Source organism: Vulpes lagopus, chromosome 21, assembly GCF_018345385.1.
Source record: "Vulpes lagopus strain Blue_001 chromosome 21, ASM1834538v1, whole genome shotgun sequence".
NCBI classification, from domain to species: domain Eukaryota; kingdom Metazoa; phylum Chordata; class Mammalia; order Carnivora; family Canidae; genus Vulpes; species Vulpes lagopus.
This window is the reverse complement of record NC_054844.1, coordinates 3,903,876-3,923,660: the sequence shown is the minus strand read 5'-3', so window position 1 is coordinate 3,923,660 and position 19,785 is coordinate 3,903,876. Positions and strand designations below refer to the sequence as shown.

At 54.1% G+C, this 19,785-nt stretch overlaps 1 protein-coding gene and 1 long non-coding RNA gene across 4 annotated transcripts; one reads left to right on the top strand and one right to left on the bottom strand.

Annotated features, from left to right (window-relative positions):
• WASHC1 (WASH complex subunit 1) lies at window positions 1-16,823 on the bottom strand. Of its 3 annotated transcripts, none has more exons than XM_041735991.1 (11): window positions 16,768-16,823; window positions 13,702-13,855; window positions 3,927-4,038; window positions 3,578-3,724; window positions 3,268-3,404; window positions 2,882-3,017; window positions 2,513-2,714; window positions 2,258-2,422; window positions 1,373-1,531; window positions 564-632; window positions 1-402 (listed from the first exon to the last, which is right to left on the bottom strand). In XM_041735991.1, exons 2-11 carry the CDS (start codon window positions 13,848-13,850, stop codon window positions 263-265), a joined length of 1,416 nt encoding a protein of 471 aa, XP_041591925.1. In that variant the 5' UTR covers window positions 13,851-13,855; window positions 16,768-16,823; the 3' UTR covers window positions 1-262. The 3 variants fall into 3 exon arrangements, with proteins under 3 accessions (XP_041591925.1, XP_041591926.1, XP_041591924.1); XM_041735992.1 differs by lacking the exon at window positions 16,768-16,823 and adding an exon at window positions 16,258-16,761; XM_041735990.1 differs by lacking the exon at window positions 16,768-16,823 and adding an exon at window positions 16,262-16,761.
• Window positions 16,824-17,309: 486 nt separating this feature from the next.
• Window positions 17,310-18,671, top strand: LOC121480327. The gene is made up of 3 exons (XR_005984935.1): window positions 17,310-17,517; window positions 18,236-18,339; window positions 18,476-18,671. It is a non-coding gene; the product is annotated as an uncharacterized LOC121480327 (long non-coding RNA).
• The last annotated feature ends 1,114 nt before the right edge of the window (window positions 18,672-19,785 follow it).

The following is a 19,785-nucleotide window of genomic DNA, read 5'->3' as shown; positions in this document are numbered from 1 at the left end:
TTCTTGCATGATACTTCTTTATTGATTCATGTATTTATTTCAGTCTGTAGCTGGAGGAGACCACAGGCAGAGAACAAGGGCTCCCTGCTCTCGGCCACCTGGCCTCAGAAGCTGGCCACCTAGCTCCTTAAGGCACAGGCCTGGGACAGTCCTCCACAGGCAGCAGGGGCCGAGAGACCTGCAGGCCAGGCAGCTCACCCCGCTGTGTCCATGTGAGGGCAGTAACTAAACCTGAGTTTGGTGGGAAAGGGTGGTCGAGCCCCTAGGATTCCCAGTCATCCTCATCCTCGTCTCCAGGTGGCTGCTGTGGGGGAGGCAGAGGTGGGATGGAGTCTGACATTCGGGCAAAGGCTCCTCCTGGCCCCTCACTGGCTCCTGTCACAGGTCCTTTCCCAGAGATCCCTGGGAGGGCAGAGGTGGAGAGTGAGGGGGTGATTGGTTTGGGATACCAGTTCACCCAGCCCCTAGAAACTTAAGAACAGGACAAGAACGGTAGAATCTGCAAGATAGAAAACATCCTGAGACTCCCAGCCCAGGGAAGGCAGCCAGGCTCTGCTTCCTACCTTTACGCCTCATGACCAGCTTGTTAAAGAGATCCGACATCAGGTCCCCACCTTGGCTTGTGGCTCTCACTGTAACAGGAAAGCCATGGTAAGGAAGGATGAGGGGACCAAGGACAAAATCTGCCCCTGGGGTGACCCGTTCAGGGTTGGTCCTATCTCCTCTTTCTGCTCACTGTCAGCATACGCCAGCCCCTTCTAGCTACTCTGTGAGACATAGCAGGAAGTGTGAATGGCCCCATTGTACAAATGAGCAATCTGGCCCAGAGAGGCTGGGCAATCTGCCTGAGGTTGAGTGCAAAGCTCAGAAATTAAGCCGGGACTCAACCTCAGGAGGCCAGATCATTGTGGCTTTGTGCCCGGGTGCTCTGTTCAGACTGCATTTAGGGTGCATGGCACGTGCAACCTGCAGCCTTTAGGGGGCCTGGAGAAGCAGGACTGAGCTGACCCTCCAGGTCCGTAGTCTCTACAGCAGCTTAGGGCCTCAGCCATGTTCCAGGACAGCTCCCAGCAGAATCTCAAGATTCTCTGTTGTCAATAGCTGGAGGCTCTGTCTCCTGTTAACTTAGAGCAGAAAGCTCTAAGCGGGCTACAAACCCAGGAAGGAACCCACAGCCCAGGCAGGAAAGGTAGGTATATTAGGGATGGCCACCCAGGGCTTCCTGCAGACACCCTGGGGAAAGCATGGGGCAGGTGGGCTAGGGGCTGCTCCTCTGACATTTGGGGTGATCAGGGAGTCTGGTGTTAGCTCCAAGAGAAGGTGGCCCTTTCCCTAGAGCCTTCCTACTGAAGCGGGCCAAGGCTCCCCTCACCTTGCTCCTGCTCCTTCTGTTTCTTCTTCTCCAGCTTGCGCTCCTTTACGCTACGGAGCTTGGCCTTGCCTATACCCCCAGCCTGGCGGATGGACTCCAGCAGGGTGGCCCGGCCACTGGAGGGGTCTACCACTTCCTTTGGAGCTCCTTGAATGGTAGCTGGGAAAGGCATGGTGAGAAAGAAGGCTGCTCAAGCCTGGCTGTGAGAATGGGCTCTTCCTCTTGAAAAAGGAAGCCAGTGGGTGAAGCTGAGCCCTGGGAGACTGTAAGCAGCCTGAATGCTGCCTGCATCTGCCTGAGCTTAGCCAGACCTATGGCCAGGCACCCCCCCCCCCCCCCGCCCCCAGTCCCTCTCTGACGCCACCTGGTTTAAGGGCCACCGCAGATGTACCCCGTGGGAGCCTTGATGTGTGGACAGTGTCTGAATTTGACACATGAGCCAACATGGGCTTTTTGTGCCACCTCTGGGTGCTGGAGATAGACTAGAGATGTCCTGCTAAAACTGAAATCCTGCAATTTAAAGATACGGATATTTTGTTGCTGGAGCTTTCCATTTTTTTTTTTTTTAGTAGCCACCCTTTTCCCATTGGTTTCAGTGGGAACCGGGGGCGGGGGGGGGGGGGTGCACCACAGCTCCACCTATCCACATCCAGACTCCTTCTGCCCTGGAGATGAGCCCCATCTCCAGGGGGCTCCAGACACAGTTTGAAAACCACTATTTCATGAACCCAGTGGAACAAGATTTTGACATCAGATCTATTCTGAAAGCCTATGGCCACTTAAACCTACAGAAAACCCTTCAGGGATCCAGAAATTGGAGGACCCCACAAAAAGCACATGCCCCCTCGCCCCTGACCCCCCTATGCACCCTGGTGCTGCTCCTACCTGAAGGAGACACACTGCCACTGCTGTCCTCCCTGGTACCTTGGCCAGGGGAGGCTATGGCCTGGGGTGGGGGTGGGGGAGCGCTGACCAGCACAGCTGGGGCTGGAGGAGGTGGGGGTGGTGGTGGCGGTGGCGGGGCTGCTGTTAGTACCCCATCTTCCAGGTCTGAAACAGAAGTATGAGAAAGTGTGAGGTGCCAAGGGATGCAAGTGGCCAAGTAAGGGAGTTCCTGCCCAACTCCTGTTCTCTGCTCACCTGGCTTGAAAGTCTCAGCCACCTCTGTGTGGAAGGTGGGCAGCTCTGGAATGGTGCCAGGGGCGGAGGGGGCGATGCCGGGGCCCAGGTCAGCACTGTACATGAGGTCATCGGCGATGCCCGGCAGGTCGGGCAGGTAGGACGGCACATCAATCTCAGGCACTTGGCCCAGGTCAGGCACATAAAAGTAGTTTTCTGGAACCTGCAGGATTAGGTGGGGGCCTGAGGGGGCAGTCAGCAGGGTCTCGTGCATCCCCACACAAGGCAGGGGGTGAGTAGGGGCTCGACAGGCCCCTCACTAAGAGGATGCTGGTGGGGCCACATTCTAGTCCACTATACCCCCTGCTCACAGGTATCATCCAGCTCTACCTGTTGCTCCAGCTGCTCCCTCTTGCTGATGGACAAAGGGGCATCGAACAGCTTCTCCTCTGTCTCTGCCCCCAGCATCACATGGGTCTTTGTTACAGCACCAGCCAGGGGGTCCAGGAAGACATACTTTTTGTACCTACGGAGTTGGGGTGGATGTCGAGCAGTCACACCATGTCTGCTCTAGGCCCATGGCCCTGCCCCATCTCTTACTTCATCAGAGCCAGTTAGTTTGTACTGTAGACTCTGAGGCCTTAAAAGGTAAATCAAACTGTTCGGCTCTGGGTTCCCGTGCCTATAGTCTTCTGTACTGAAGTGTCATGCCCCCAGGCTTCCCCACGATGCCAGGCCACCCAGCCACCCTTCCAGAGCCCCGCCATGTGCCGTACAAGTTCTCAGTGGTGTTGAAGAGCAGCAATGAGCTGACGGAGCTGATGTTGCTGGGAAGACCCCCAAGCCCCTCCTCAGCCTCATCCTCAGGCTCTGGCTTGGTGTTCACACACACAGGGAAGTATTTCAGCTTCTCCTGGTGGGGGCAGGGGTGGTAATAAGGATAGTGGGTTGCAGTGCCATGACAAAGTAACCACCCATCCCAGTCCAAATCCTTTTAGGGGACAGAACCCTCAGTTCCTCCCCAACAGCCAGGGCCGGCCACCTTTGGTCACCCCCATCCCCCTTCAGTATATGAATCCTTCAGACCTGCAGGGCCCACTCATCCAGGGGGCGGTGCTTGCTCTGGATCCTATAGCGAGGGCGTCTCTGCAGTCCTGGGTCCTGGGCACCCGTGAAGATGGAATCGTACTCCTGTAGGCGTTCTGGGGCTGGGTATTTGGCACTGGAGAACACCTAGGGACACAGAGATCAGTTCTTAAGGGCCGCCCGAGATGCTCCAGAGTCCAGGGTGGGTCTGGGGAGGGTGGATCCTGAGCAGAAGGAAAGCTCGAGGTATGGCTGGACAAGGTGGCAGTGTGAGAAGCAGGGGGAGGTGGTAGGGATGGGGTTTCTGGGGGTGCCTGCTGGCTGTGGGGACCGGGGCCACACGGTCTACCTTAATCGCCTTCTTGCTGCCCTTAATCTTCTCGATCTTGGCCTGGGCCAAGGAGACCCTCTCCCCAATGGCCTGCAGCTGCTTCCGGCTGAGCTCTACTCGTTGGGAGATCCTGCCATGGGGAAAAAAAAAAATCACAGGAGCTGAGGGCTGCTCCCCAAGTCCCTGCAGCCTCCTGCACCCCTGCTTCTACCTGCAAACTTGCAGAGCTGAGGGCTTAGTCAAGGGCCCTAGAATACAGTTTTACCTCCTTGTCATGGCTGACTTTGAACTGCCCAGGTGACCTCTGCACGAATCTCTAACCTGAAGGGTTTAGACATGAACTCTTGAGTTCTTGCAGTTCTGCATAGGAATGGGCAATCACCCTGGCCCCAGGGTGGTGTTGGGACATGCCATCTGTCAGGGACAGGGCTCCTGCCTCTAGGAGTTTACAGCCTCAAGCAGGGCAAGCAGAGAGAAAATCGCCATGACTCCTGTACATAATCGCCTATTTCCAGAGGAGAAGAGAGCTCACAAGGATGAGTGATGGGCAAGGCTGGGCCTAGATTCAAGTCCCAGACCCATTCACAGAGAACTGCCCTGACACACAATATATGGCTCATGTGGGCAAATCCAAAGCCCGGTCACCATGGCCCTTGTGGTTGTGGTCAGGGTACTCACTCATAGGTTTCCACTCCCCCTTCTCGGATGAGCAGGCTCCAGTGACACCAGTGCCCTGCTATTCCCTGAATGTGCCAGATGTATTACTGCATGGCCTCTGCATCAAATGGAGTGCCCTCCCTGCAGACACCCATGTGGCTGGCTTATTCGCTTCACTGAGCTTCATTCCGTCCTCAATGCAGCCTTCCTGAACACTGACTCTAAAAATGCACCTGTCACTTGCCAACTTTTTTACAGAGCCACCTGATGTGCATCTACTGCCTAGGTGTGCTCCAATGGGGTAAGGGCTTGGCTTGGTTCCCTATTTTCCCAGGGCTGGCACCTGGAGAGGCTCCCTGAATGATTAACAACCACATGCTCTAAATGTAAATGCACATGAGCCCCACGCTGTTGCACATTACTGAGCAATGGCAAAATTCTCACTGCAGTGGTGACTGGCTAAATAGGGGCCAGGGTATCCTCCTCCCCATTGCTTCCCCACCTCTAAGAACACCAGCCCCTGCCCACGACCATCATGCTTCACATTCAGAGAGATCACATGTCGGCACTCACCTGGCAGGAGTGAGCCACAAATGAGAAACAAACGCAGAACCGCCATCGCAAGTCTATAGGGAAAGGGTGGAGGCCACAGCAGATGGCAGAGGGGCCCCCTGTCTCTGGGGTCAGAAACTATGCAGCCAGGGAAGTCCAGGATTTCTTTAAAGGTTGAACAGTCAAGGCTCTGGACCAATCTTCCTATATCAACCCCCACCAACTACCCCTCCTCCCCAAGAACCCATGAGATCAGCCTGTTTCACAATCCAGGGGTCTTGGTTCCTGCAGTCTCCCTGATTATCCTGGCTCCTTGCAGTGCAGGGGGCTCTGAGGTGGGGGCCTGGGGTACAAATAGGTACTCCAAGCAGGTCAGTCACCCTTGACAGACTGGTCTGAGTAGGCAGCAAAGGAGATCAAAAGCACAGGGCAGAGTTTCCTCCCAGTGAGAGAATGCAGAACTTCCAGACTTGCATGAGCTCCATCTTTTCTGGCAGGAAGAAAGGTTTGCATCCACTGAGGAAAAGGCATGCACACTCACAAGCTACTTCCCCAGCTCCCAGCCCAGCCACTCTCTGCCCCGGGTGCCAAAGCCCAAGTGAGGTTCACTGGTTCTACGCCTGCTTGGCTTGACATCAACATGGAGCGTGGGAGGGACAGCAGGTCTGGAGAGGGACACAGGCTACTCTGTTCCGGCTCTTCCATCAAGGAGAGAAGGGCTGATCTAAGTTGCAAACAGAAAGCCTAACAAACCCTGGCAAAGTTCCAGAATGGATTATTAAATCAAGGGTCTGTAAGCACTTCGAGGAGAAAGAGGCAGATCCCAGGGGTCAGCATTGTTCTAAACTCACAGCATTTCTTTTTTTTGACAGGGTTATTAGACTGGTGTAGCAGGGGAAAACCTTAAGCACACCACATCTTGAGTCAGCAAGGTTTCTGATGGCTTCTCACAAAATCCTGTGGACAAGATGGAGCTGTGGGGGTTGGAGGAGAGCACATTTAGGAAAAAATCAGAGCCAGATGAGCAGCAGCACTCAAAGGGCACTGCTGAAGAATGGCCTGATTTCAGCCTCGCACAAAGGTCTCTGCCAGAGCCCCATCCAGCTCGTGCAACACCGGGTCACTAAACAGGAGGAGGGTCAAACAATCTACATGGAAAAATCTAGACTCAGATAATCTTGAGAGGCCGGAAGGATGGACTGCAGTCAACAAGATGAAGTTGACAAGGGATGAAGTCCAGCAATCAGGTGTAAAAAGTCCAGGGTGCAAATACAGAAGATGGAGGGTTAGCTTGAGGTTTTGGATAGCTAGAGCTTGGTATGAGCTAAAAAGTGTGTTCAGCAGCTTAAGAAGGAAGTGTGATCTTGGGGCACATAGCTCCATGTCCCTCCTCCCTTCCTTCAGTAAACAAGGGTCCTCAACACTCTGGAGGCAGTAGAGAGAAAATAGACCCCAGATTAATAAACTAATCTAATGCTGGGTCCCAGCCTCTCCACAGCAGTGTTCCCTTCAATCCAGTCCACATTTTAAGATGCTGCTGAATTCCTACTAGACTCTAGGGTCTGTCTTACTCACTGCTGTGCCTCAAACACCTGGGACTGTGCCTGACATGTAACAAATACTGGTGGGATGAAAAGTGACAGGTGAAAGAATATTCAAAGGAGGGTGATGAGGACGGTGAGGGGGTGAGACACTCATGTCTTACAAAGACGACTGAAGGCTATTCTGGCTACAGGTGCGGTGAAGTGGAGAGTATGGTAATTCCTACCAGATATCAAAACCCTCACAAGTGCTGTCAGGTGGAAAAACGACTGGACTTATTCTGTCGCCCAGGAAGGCGGCAGGAGGACCAGTGGGTGGAGTCATAAGGAAGATCTCGATTCTGCACACAGAAAACTTTCTATTAAATAGCTACACAGCTCTGCAAACCACATTCCAGTAGGATGACCACCTGTCAGGAATGCTCCAGGGGAGACTGTTGTGTGGGGCAAAGGAAAGAAGACAGGATTTCCAGAGTTCTTTTCCTATGCAAGAGCCAAGAAGACAGGATTTCCAGAGTTCTTTTCCTATGCAAGAGCCAACAAGTTACAGCCTGCCTGCTCAAAGCCCCCAGAGTCTAATCTCTAATGGTCAGAGCCATGGTGCCAAGAGTGCAGACCATAGGTCCAAGGCTCTCACTGGCAGGCAGGGACAGTGCAGAAGGCAGCATTACAAAGGACCAGAGGCCACATGAGGCCAGGACGGAGTGCCATGACCCATTAGCAGTGCCCCCCACCAGGGTGGAAGAATAGTGGCAAGAGGGGGGTTTGTTTGCCATTCCTAACCTACACCCCCTGGCTTGGTGGTCTGCTTCAAGGCAGCTCAGTTTCCAACCTTATCACTGAAGCCATGTCCCCAAAACACGTCTGCCATGGGGCTGCCTTTGTCATTGTCAGGGACAGAACTGGTTCAGTCAGTCTGCTCAGAGCCTAGGACAGAGAGGACTCAGTAACACACATCTGCCCTCAGGGAGGTTGCAGTCTCCCAGGGACAAGAGACTACTAGGCCCCACAAACCTAAGGGTTTAACATCTGCTTAGCAGCAGCATGACCTGGAACAAGTCATGTAACTGGCCTGTGCCTCAGGCTTCTTCGGCTGCAAAACAGGGTTGGTGACATCTATCCACAGAATTACTATAAAGGTTAAAATGAGCAACTGTGTGCCTATTGTCCCATACTAGGGGTACTTCAGTAACATCTGCTATTCCTACCCACAAGATTAGGAAAGATGAGGGGCTCCAGGCACTTGGAAGAAAGCAAAAAGAGGCGGTGCTGAGCAGAGGACGAAGGGGATGTTCCAGGCCCAGGAAACAAGCCCTTCACACAGGACCCCAATGGAGGCAGTGACCCCCCATGGAGGCAGTGTGCACGGCAACAGTGCAGCCCCTTTGGCTGGGGTGGGCGGCACTCACCCAAGCACCATAGGGACCTCCTAGCATGGGAGAGGGAGGGGACAGGGTGGCCAGGACCTTGCCTGGGCTCCCAGTCCCCACCTCCAACGAGGACCCCCATTCCCTCACAGCCTTCCTGTCACGGCCCCTGGGTGATCAGCAGGCCCTCCTGCCTTCCAACCTTCCCAGAGCGGCTGCTGGGGAGGGAAGCACAATTCCTGCCCAGAGCTGCTGCTTCTCTTCCCCTGGCCTGTCCTGTCCCTTGGCCTTGTGACCCAGGACCTGCTCTAGTGTTACCTCCCCCACTCACCACTCTCACCGGTGAGATTAGGAATAATCTGCTAATTATGCAGGCAGCTGACTGAGCCTTCCTAACCTTGGGAGCCACCAGGTGCCAATCAGGACAGAGGGAGGAGGGGAGAGAAGGCAGGGAAGGAGGGGGGTGGGAAAGAGCCAAAGAAGGGAGGAAGGAGGGGTTGGAAAGACAAAGGAGAGGAGGAGGAAAAGCTCTGCAGAGAAAGGGAATCCTTCCCCAGGCAGTGGCTCCCCAGGTGAAGTGGCAACTGGGACAGCACCCCAACTTCCACAACACATGGAAGCTGTCCAGCTCCTCTTTGCCACCCTAGCCCTCCTCTGCCTCGTCATCTCAGTCATGTGAAGCAGGTGACGTCTCCGGGCAGCTATTTTGGGGCCTGGCTTCTCCCAGGTGAAGATGGGGGCAGGTGAGGGAACGATCTGATCCAGGCAGGGAGAGCCGTGGGTCCAGGAGCGCCAGAGAGGCACTTGTCATTCTCTTCAGGCTCCCTGTGGCTCCTGCTGTGGCAGAGTAGGAGGAAGGAGGCCAGCTCGGAATGCTGATTTTCCAAGAGCTCACCTACCTGCGGAACTGGGCACAGCCACCTGGGGCTGAGCGGCTGGACCAAAATGGGGGAACGGGCAGGCGGGGGCAGGGCGGGGGGGGGGGTATAGACTGAAAGCCAGCTGCCTCTTCTTTTGCAGGAGGTATCCAAGCAGGTGGAGTAAGTTTGAGGGGGAAGTTTCCAAGCCAGGGTCACTTCCCCATTGCAAAAGTCCATGGAAGATGAATACCCCACGAGGAGTGTGTTGACTGCTGCAGGACAGGGGAGGGGGGGGGGCGCCCGGCAGGTGAATGAGGCTGGGCCTGGGCACGCCCCACTCCCACTACCCCTGGCCCCTTCCTTTATTCCTCTTGTTCCCAATCTGTCCTCATTATTTCCTTTGGAATGTCTCTTATCCAGCCCTCCCTGCCTGCAGCTCCCTGGGACTGCAGCATCACCCCAACAGGCCTGGAGTGCAGCAAGAGCCCCCAGTGCGTCCCTGGGAGCCGCCCTCTCCCAACTGGCCACTCTGTGCGAGCTGCCCGCTCAGCTTTCCCTAAGCTCTTCTGCTGCACCTTTCCATGCTCCAGAACCTCTAGTGGCTCCCTACGAGGCCTGAATCAAGTGCAAAGCCCCAGGGGCCCTTCCTCCCTTCCTTCCTTCCTTTATTTATTTATTTATGATAGTCACAGAGAGAGAGAGAGAGGCAGAGACACAGGCGGAGGAAGAAGCAGGCTCCATGCACCGGGAGCCCGATGTGGGATTCGATCCCGGGTCTCCAGGATCGCACCCTGGGCCAAAGGCAGGCGCCAAACCGCTGCGCCACCCAGGGATCCCTTCCTTCCTTATCCCAACTGTTCACACACCACCATCCTCCGCCCCACTCCCTCTGCCATGGTGCATCCCCACAGAGCACAGAAAGGAGGGAGAGGCCAGCTCCCAAAGGTGCACAGTCAGAGGGGAAGCAAGGCCTGCAGACGTGCAGTGCAGAAAGCTGACTTCACACCCTGTTCTGCAGCGAAAGCGCTTAATATATGGGGGTAAGCTGCAATGTCTATACTCCTATGACAAAACATCCCCGTTCAGGCCAGCCTCCCCTGTGGAGCATGGGTAACACCATGTACCCCATTCAAGCCTCTGAGCCTTTGGCTTCCATTTCTAGACCCCACCAGATGACCTGTACACTCAACATTCCTACCCCTGCCTAACTACCACCTGCCCTTCCTAGGGCCCAGTCCATGCCCCCCTCCTTCAGGAGGCCTTCCCTGACCCACATGTGGTAGGCATGCAGGTTTCCTCTCTACCATCCACTCCTTCCTTCCTCAACTAAGGGCCCTCATTTCACCTCGGGGAACCTACTGCTCCCATAGTCTCAGTCCCTGGACTGAGGGGTGGGGCTCAATCCAGGCCTCATGAGTACTGTATGTAACGGGGTCTAAGCCAATCAGTGTGTCATGCCCTCTGCCCTGCAATGGACTCTGGGATAAGACATAAGAACTCGGCCAGGAAAAAAAAAAAAAAAAAAAGAACTCGGCCAGGCCAGCAGGCCTTCAGAGGGGATGCTCACACAGAGGGTGTCCCTCTTTCCTCCTGGGCCTGAATGTAAGTGCACGAGCTCTGGCCCTGCTGGAGAGCAAGGCCCTTCTGGGAATGGGGCCGACCAGAAGCAGCAAGCTGGGACAGAATGAAAGAAAAGTCAGGTACTGATGACATCAGTGAAGCCCTGCAACTCCAAATCCCGCTCCGCTGATTGGTTACTATTTGCTTAAACTGGTTCGGGGAGTTGTGATTGATGAATGTGCCACCAATTCTTACTTAATTTGTTCTCTTCTCTAGATCCCTAGAAGCTTACACAGTTCACGTTACACAATTAAGAATCCATCTAGACTTACTGTTTTCCCATTCCAGACCACGAGATCCTGGAGGGCAGGAACCAGGTTGTACGCATCATCAGGACCCGGTGGGTCCAGCAGGTTTGGCACACGGTGGAAGGTCAGCAGAGTGACTGGGGAAACTGGGCTCAGCTACGGGGCTCCTGAGAGGCGCCCTAACCTCCCTGGACCATGCCTACCCACTCGGAGGGCCCATAACACATTGTCTTCTCCCAGGAGATAGATCCCCTGCCCCCTCCTCATTCCATGGACGGGCACGGGGACACGAAAGTGTCTACAGGTGCCGAGTACCAGGAAGGGAAAGGAACGTACGCTAAAAGTCCAGGGCTCCCCTTAGAGAAAGGCAAGCAATAACTACAATCCTGGTGAGAAAACACGTTTCTGACGGATTGCTTTTTGCCTCCATTCCAGTCACTGGGCACGGGCTGTCTATAATCTGGGACTAATGGCTCTTAAAGGCCTGTGTTCTCTCGCTGATGTGATCCTTGGGCCTAGAAAGCACAAATATAAGCACAAAAAGGGCAGATAACACTTTCCATTACTATTGGTAGCAAGTTAATGGAGGGCCAGCACAGGCAGCAGAGGAGCAGAGCTGATAGCAGATAAAAAGAGGGAATGTTGGGGCACCTGGGTGGCCTAGCGGTTGAGCGTCTGCCTTCGGCGCAGGTCGAGATCACGGGTCCTGGGATCGAGTCCTGCATTGGGCTCCCCACAGGGAGCCAGCTTCTTCCTCTGCCTGTGTCTCTGCCTCTCTCATGAATAAATAAATAAAATCTTTAAAAGGGGGGAGGGATGTTTACTGAATGCTTACTAGAAGCCAAGTGCTTTAATTCTTTTCTAAGTTTTAGTTTATTTAATCTTCAATGCAATTCAATGAGGAAGGCAGCATCATTAATGCCATTTTGTAGATGGGAACACTGAAGCTTAGAGAGATTAAGTAACTTGCTCAAGTTTACAGGACAAGCAAATGAGGAAGCCAGACTGGGGCCCTGCTTGGGCTGCTCCAGAGCCAACTCCCTTAAGCACTTTAGGGCACTGCCCCCTGGATACATTTATATTCTGGATTGGCTCGGGGCAGGTAGGTGAGTTGGTGGGCAGGTCAAAGGCTACAGAGTAAGAGGGTCTGGTGTTTATACCAAGTCCAACTAGACACAGTGAACCCATTTTCTGCCCCCACTGGGGAAGGCTTCCCAGAGGAGGCCAGCTTCCGGTGGTGAAGGGGAGGTTGCATGGTGAAGTAGCAGGGGTTTCCTGGTCTGGGGTACACACAGGGATGTGTGAGGGGGACTCAGACTATGGGAGGGACCTTAATCAGACAAATACTTCACACTGGGTAGGTAAAAGGTCCCAATGTGAAGGCATGGTGTAGGCACCGGGAAGAAAATCTAAGTAAGCCCCATCTCAGGCTTCTTCTAGCCAGAGAAAGACAGGGACCCATATGCAGGCCAAAACCTGGGACCTTTGCAAGGAACAGCAAAATCATTAATTCATGTTAAATAACACTGAGTGAAAATCATTCTAGCCCAGGGATTGTGCCAGATAACCATACTCCCACTCAAAACCATCAATCACCCCTAAGGCTCTGCATAACTCACTGGTTTCTGGTCCCCCTCAGCTCTCAACTCTCCTTGCTCCAGTCACATTCAGGCTTCCATTCAGGTCCTATTCACCTCAGGGCTTCAGCTCATGCCTTTCTTTCTTTCTGGAATGTTCTTCTCAATCTACCCCCTTAAAATAACTCCTACTCACCCTTCAGAGTTTCCCATATGTGTTTTCCTCATATACACCTTTCCCCTGGACCACATCAAGCCTCTTGTTACCAGTTCCTATAGTACCTTCTCTTCCTTCCCAGACACACAGTCATAATTCCAGAGTCTAGAGCCATAGTACCCGGGTGTGAGCCCTGGCTCTGCTACGTGGGCAAGTCTCTTAGCCATTTCTGTTTCCTCCTCTATAGAATGGACAAACCAGCACCTCCTCACAAAGTTGTTCTGAGGGGTAAATGAGTTAATATACTCAGATCGGCAGTAGCATATGGTTCCTGCTATATGAACATCAGTTTTCACAAAACTACTTCATAAACAGGTCTCAACCACAACAGCAAAGACCCAATCCTGCCATTGGTTAGAGTCCATCTGTCCCAATGGAGTGCAGGCTTCCCCACTCTCCACAGCACAGCGTTCCCATGAAACCTCTTATAAGCGGAAATGGCATGAAGCGAAAAAGCAATCATCATCTCATCAAAATGAGAGTCCACTTCAGATATCTTTTGGTTACTAAAGACAGGTACGAGTTTTCATAAAAGCAAAGTGGCAGAAGGCAAACTTGGATAGTGGGGGAATCCTGTATACTCTCTAGCTGAAGCAGGGACGCTGCCCTACTCACTGCTGCTGTAAGCAACTAAGGAGAGCAGCATGGTGCCTGGAAGTGTTGAGGGTATGAGTGATACGCAGGAAGGAGTAAGGGCACAGGCACCCACCCCCCGCCCCCGTGGGAGAAGGAGCAGAAGTTGGGAAAGGAGTACCACCCTTGGAGCCCGCGGATCCACAGGGAACTGGGGGGCTAAGTGGGACACTAGGCAGTGAGCTGCTATGAACACTTAGAAAGAACTTCTAGGGCAGCCCTGGTGGCTCAGTGGTTTAGCGCCGCCTTCAGGCCAGGGCCATATCCTGGAGACCTGGGATTAAGTCCCACATCAGGCTCTCTGCATGGAACCTGGTTCTCCCTCTGCCTGTGTCTCTGCCTCTCTCTCTCTCATAAATAAATAAAATTAAAAAAAAAAAAAGAAAGAACTTCCAAGTTGGGCCCCTGGGACAAAGGGAAGGCACTGAAATAACCAAGAATCAGCAAAAAGGCTGCTCCCGGAGGGTGCACTCTGACAGCCCAGCCTCCAATCAGGTGTGGGGCAGGGGCGGAGCACCCACCTGCTAAAGATGTCTCCAGAGACCTTCTGTAGGTACTGCAGGGCATCCGCCATCTGCTGGATGGCCTCCTCCCGCCTCAGGTCTGGCTGGATGAGGGGCACTGCATAGGTCTGCCCTGCCAACGAGTGCTGGGTCCTCATGGGAGTCATGGTGCCTATGGGTGGAAACCAGAGCATGAGGACTGCCCATACTCATCCATCACAGGGTAAAGTGCTGGGAGAATAGAGCCCAGCCCCCCACCACAACTGTCTGCCACAGGTCCTGCCGGTGCAGGCAGGGAGTGGAAGGCAGAAAACCAGCTGGGAGGCCAGGAGCTCTGAGGAGCTGGTACTCTGCTGATGCTTGTTGAGTAAATGAGGGCAGGAAAATGGTAGCGACACCAGAGACTGAAGAGAAGCAGTCAGAGAAGGTGGTGCTTGCTGCTCTGCTAGGCACCCTTTCCATACATTCTCTCAGTTCAACCTTCCAAGCCTGGAGGAACAAAAAAGAAACCCTGGCTGCAGAGTTAAAAAGAGGGATGGATTGGGGGTGGTGGTGGGATGTGGAGGGCTGCGTCAAGTGCCAAATGATACCCAGGTCTGGAAAAGCACAGGAAATGTGGACTCGTGGGTTTTTTTCACTTTGACCCCGAGGAACTCAAGATCTCCTGAGACAGGAGAGGTAACAGCTGGTGACTCTGCATACTCGAGTGTCTGGGCTCTGCTCCCCCAGGCTCCAACTAAGGGGGGGCCAGGAGGAAGGAGGGGCACGTGGGGGTGAGGGACAAGAAGGAAAAACACTCCTTCCAATTGCAAGATGAGGGCAGAGTCTATTTATACTGGGTTTAATTAACTCTGCTCCCTGGTGCCACTAAAGCAGCAATCACACTGCAGACGGCACTGATTTGATTGGCAAGACACATAGCAGACAGAATATTAAGGCACCGGGCCCCTATAAATAGGCCTAATCAGAGCCCCTCCATAGAAGAGGGCAAGGAAGATATTAATCAGGCCTGGCGCTGAGCTACAGGCCTGTTCTCTGAGGCACCATGTTGGGGCCCCCGACTGCAACAGAGGTGGAGGTAGAGCAGGGTAAAGTGCGACACGGAGGGCCTGGGAGGCTTCATTTGGGCCTAAAGCACTGTGTGACGTGACTGTGGGCAAGCTGCCTTCTCTGAATCTCTGATTCTTGCCATTTCTCGCTCTGCAGAGAAGTGGTTATTCCCAATGCAGCACACAATCTTCTCCAAGCGGGAGCTTACTCCCCTGCTCCCTCTGCTGGCCTCCCCAGCCCTTCCTTCTACCCCTGCTTGCTCTCTCCTGCCTGCCTACACCAGGACCCTTCACTGTCTGAAAAGACCCGTCTGCTCTTCCACTATTTTTCTTCAGCAGCGACATCCTCAGGCTTCCCACTCCCAAAGCTGCCAAGAGTCCTCCTCAGGGCGGTGGAGTTATTCCCCATGTCCCCACTTCTCTTTCCTCCTAGCAAATGACCAAAGCGGGGCCAGCTGATGCCTAACCCAGAAACCCAACCCTCTGAGACCACCACAGTCAAGAAGACTCCCCACTTATATTCATATTGATGCAAATTTGCTGGCACTCTAACTTAATTCTGTACCTCAGTTTTCCCATCTGTAACATCGGGAGAGGGTAAAGGGTAGAAGATACTTTCTGTGCTCATCTTGAGATGCATTCTTTGTGAGTTACCCCAACTGTGTGCATGTGTACGTGCATGTGAGAGGGTAATACAAGGACAAATCTCAACAAGGAAGTAGCAGGTCCCTTCGAGAATTAAGAGACTGAGAACAGCTGCTTAGTGGTTTACTCATTCTGTCTCCAAACATCTACTAATCAACTATTAGATGCCAGCCATGATGAAAACAAAGATGAATAGGACACTATGCTAGCCATAGAGACAGCCTCAAAAACAAACACCATGTGATGAGTGCTCTAAGTCAGGCACAATACACTGCTAGGGAAGAAGCTCTGAGGACGGAGCTGCCCGTCCCTCCAGAGGTTAGGGGAGTCAGAAAAAGCCTCTTGGCAGAAATGGCCTCCCAGTGCAGGGACAGCATGCCAGGCAGAACAACTTGAACCAAGGTGTATAAAGAATGGCAGGTGGTCTTGAGTGATCAGGGTATAACTACCTTGGGCCGTCAGCAGGGAAAAATCGAGGCCAGACGGTGATAAACACTGCATACCACAGCAAGAGGTCTGGACTGAAGCCCTGAGGCCTGTACTGTCCAGTATGGTAGCCACTAGCTGCATGTGGCTATGGAGCCTGTGAAAAGTGGCCTACCCAAGCTGAGGTGTAGTTTAAGTGTAAAACACACACCAAATTGCAAAGACTTACTAGGGAGAAAAAATGTAAAATATCCCATTAAAATGTCTATATTAGGGACGCCTGGGTGGCTCAGCAGCTGAGCGGCTGCCTTCAGCTAGGGTCATGACCCGGATCCCAAGGTCGAGCCCTAGTCGGGCTCCCTGCACGGAGCCTGCTCCTCCCTCTCCCCATATTTCAGATACTCTGGGTTAAAGAAAATCTATTACTAAATTGATATCACCCGTTTCTTTTTACTTGCCAGATCGCGGTGTATGGCTCACATCGTATTTCTACTGGGTGGCACTGCCTCACAGAGTCTGGTGGAAACCATGGAGGCTCCCAGACAACCAGCACGCGCCACGCCCGCCCCTCAGCGCTGCTTCCAATTCGGGACGTGCAGGGAGCCCTGCCGCAAACCAGCGCCGCAAACCAGCGCCGCAAACCAGCCCCGGCCGCGCAGCTCCCGGGGCCTCCAGCCGGGCCGACAGCAGCGCCCCGGGCGGGCAGGAAGCGAGCGCGACGAGGGCGGGGCGAGGTCAAGCGGAGGCCCCGGAGGCGAGAGGCCTGCGACCGAGGGGTCCGAGGGCTCGGTTCGGCCCGCTCGCAGGGTCCGCGGCCCGGGGGGCGCGGAGGCGCCGAGGGTCACGGGAGCCCGCGGCCCCGACGGGAAGAGGGCTGGAGCCTGGGGCCCCGAGCCGGGGCGCGCCTGGCCCGGAGCCCCCCGCCCGCCGCCCCCCTCCGCGGCCCGCCCGGCCCGCTCCTCACCTGCGCGCCGCCCGCCGCCCCGGCCTCCGCGCTTCCGCCGCGCCCGCTCCGCCGGGTCCTGGCGCCGCCGCCTCCCGCCTCTCCGCCTCTCGGGGCGGCCCGGCCCCGCCGCCCCCGCCCGGCCGCCCGAGGCCCCGCCCGCTCGCCGCCTTCCGCTCGCGCCCGCCCCCCGCGCGGCCCCGGAACGGCGCTCCCCGCGGCCTGGGCTTTGCCTCCGGGGCGGGCGGAAGCCGAGCGGGGCGACGGCGGGGCGGCGGGATCCCCGGGCTCCAGGTCTGGTCGCCTCCGCGGGGCTGCTGGCGCGGCTGGACACCGGCCTCGGGCCCAGGCCCGCCGCCCGCCCTGCGCCGGCTGCCTCACGCGGAGGGCCGGGGCCGAGCCCGAGCCCGAGCCCTCGCCCTCGCCCTCGCCCTCGCCCTCGCCCTCGCCCTCGCCCTCGCGGGGCGCCCGCCGCCCCGCCGCCCCGCCGCCCCGCCGCCCCGCCGCCCCGCCGCCCCGCCGCCCCGCCGCCGCCCGCTCCCCGCTCCTCGGCCCCGCACCGCCAGGCGCCCAGGCCCCGCTTCTGTGCCGCGTCTCCTTCCGCCGCTTGCACGGCCTCAGTGAAATCTCAGCACTGCCCCGGCCACGGTGCAGCCCTGGTCGTCTTTGACGCGTCGCTTTGGGATGGCAGGAGAGTCCTGGAGAAAGTTGTGATGTCCAAGGGTGCGACAACGTGGATGTGCCCAATGCCGCTTAAAAAGAACTGAGATGGTACATTTCTGTTATGCACGTGGCACAACAATAAAAAAATAAATAAAAGCCAGGCAGTATTTTGACAAGACTAAACAAAAAGTTAAGGATGCGAAAGGAACGATCCGTTCACAGATCCCGCAGCCCTCCCTCCGGAAATCCATTTCCTCCTCTCAAAGTTCTTGGCCTCTGTCTTTTAGGGTTGCTGATACAAATGCAGAACACCAAATTAACTTGAATTTCAGATAACAACAAAAATGAATATATGGATAGATATGACCCAAACTAAGCATGAGACACAGTTACGCTTAAAAAATTAAGTACTGTTTATTTGAAATTCAAAATTAAGTAGGTGATATTTTTGTTTGCTAAATCTTACAAACTTACTCTCTTCTTAGAACTCTTAATGTTTTCCTCTTTCCCTGCTGCCCACCCCCTTTGCAGAGTTAGGTTAAATAGTCTTTTTTGACAAGAACATTCCAATTCTGCTGGCTGCAGTGTATGATCCCTATCGGTGAGGAAGAGGTGGGTTTCCACCTGTATTGTAGACTGAATATTTGTGTCCCCCACCCCACCCAAACTAATATATTGAAGCACTAACCCCCAGTTTGATGGTGTTTGGAGATGAGGCCTTTGGGAGGTAATTAAGGTTAGGTGAGGTCATGAGGGTGGGACCATCATGGTGAGATTAGAGCCCTGAAAAGACAAGACACCAGAGAGCTTGCTCTCTCCACCACAGAAGGACACAGCAAGAAGATGGCCATCTGCAAGCCAGGGAGAGAGTTCTCGCCAGGAACCAAATCGGCTTGACACCTTGATTTTGGATTTCCAGCCTCCAGGAGGGTAAGAAATAAATGTATGCTGTTTCTGCCACTCAGCCTATGGTATTTTGTTTTTGACGAATACAACCTGCAAACACATTTTCTCCTCACTCCACCTGAGCAATGACTGAACAGGTTTTTAAAATTTTTTTTTTAAGGTATTCAAAACACATCAAAGCAGGGGAAGTGTGCCATTCGGGAAGGAGAGCATACAGGCTTGGGGCTCTGCCACTCATTCTTTGTGCAACTTCGGGCAAGTCATTTATAAATCGGGCTTAAGACTGCTTGCCCTGCCCCCTTCTGAAAGCTGCAGAGGAAGAATATGTAAAGATTTGTGATCTGTAAAGATTATTCGTACGCAAAAGGAAATTTGTATGTGCTCTGGAATGTTTGTCTACACACACACACACACACACACACCGCCACTGCCCTATATCAAAACTGGCTGTGTTTTCTCACAAAAGTGCTGCTAGATGGCACCCCCCAACCCAGACCATCCAGTTCATAAAAGTTCTTTACCTAATCTACTGAGAGGCTCATCCCACACCTGATTTTTTTTTTTCCACACCTGATTTTAAAGATTTCCTAGGAGCTGGATTGCAAAGACATTTATTATTATTTTTTTTTAATTTTTATTTATTCATGATAGTCACAGAGAGAGAGAGAGGCAGAGACACAGGCAGAGGGAGAAGCAGGCTCCATGCACCGGGAGCCCTATGTGGGATTCGATCCCGGGTCTCCAGGATCGCGCCCTGGGCCAAAGGCAGGCGCCAAACCACTGCGCCACCCAGGGATCCCCTGCAAAGACATTTAACCTCAGCCATTGAAGCTGCGGTGGGAATCCTTGACCTCGGTCATCAGGGCAAAGAAAAGCTAACTGTCATCCTATTGTGTGAACACTGAAGCCATCCCTGCCCTTGCTGGCCTGTTGTGTGACTCCATTTATAGGAGATATCCAGGATAGGGAAACCGGAGGGACAGAATGCAGGTTGGTGTTTAGCAGGAGCTGGGGCGGGGAGAGGATTGAAAGTGGCTGCTGACAGGTGCAAAGTTTTATTTTGGGGGTGATGGAAACGTTTGGGAGTTACATAGAAGTGGTGATTGCGCAGCACTGTGAAGGTACTAAACACTACTGAATTTTTCCCTTGAAAATGGCCCATTTTATATGACTTTCTCCTCGTTTAAAAATAAATGATGGTAGGGTCTGGGAAGTGCTGTGTAAGCTCCAATTATTTTCCTAATGCATTCCTGGACTTCTCTGATGGAGGGCCCAGCCTGTGGTCTTTTGCTTTTGTAGCCTCCTCCGTGTGGAGTGTGTACTGGATGTGGGATGGAGTCAGAAAACTCGAGAGCTTGAAGATACCTCAGAGATCATAGAGCCAATGCTCCGCTGATGGATGAGAAGAGGGGCAATAAGGCCACAGGCTGCTGACCTTTTCTGTGTGGCTGAGGAGGACGTGACCGCATC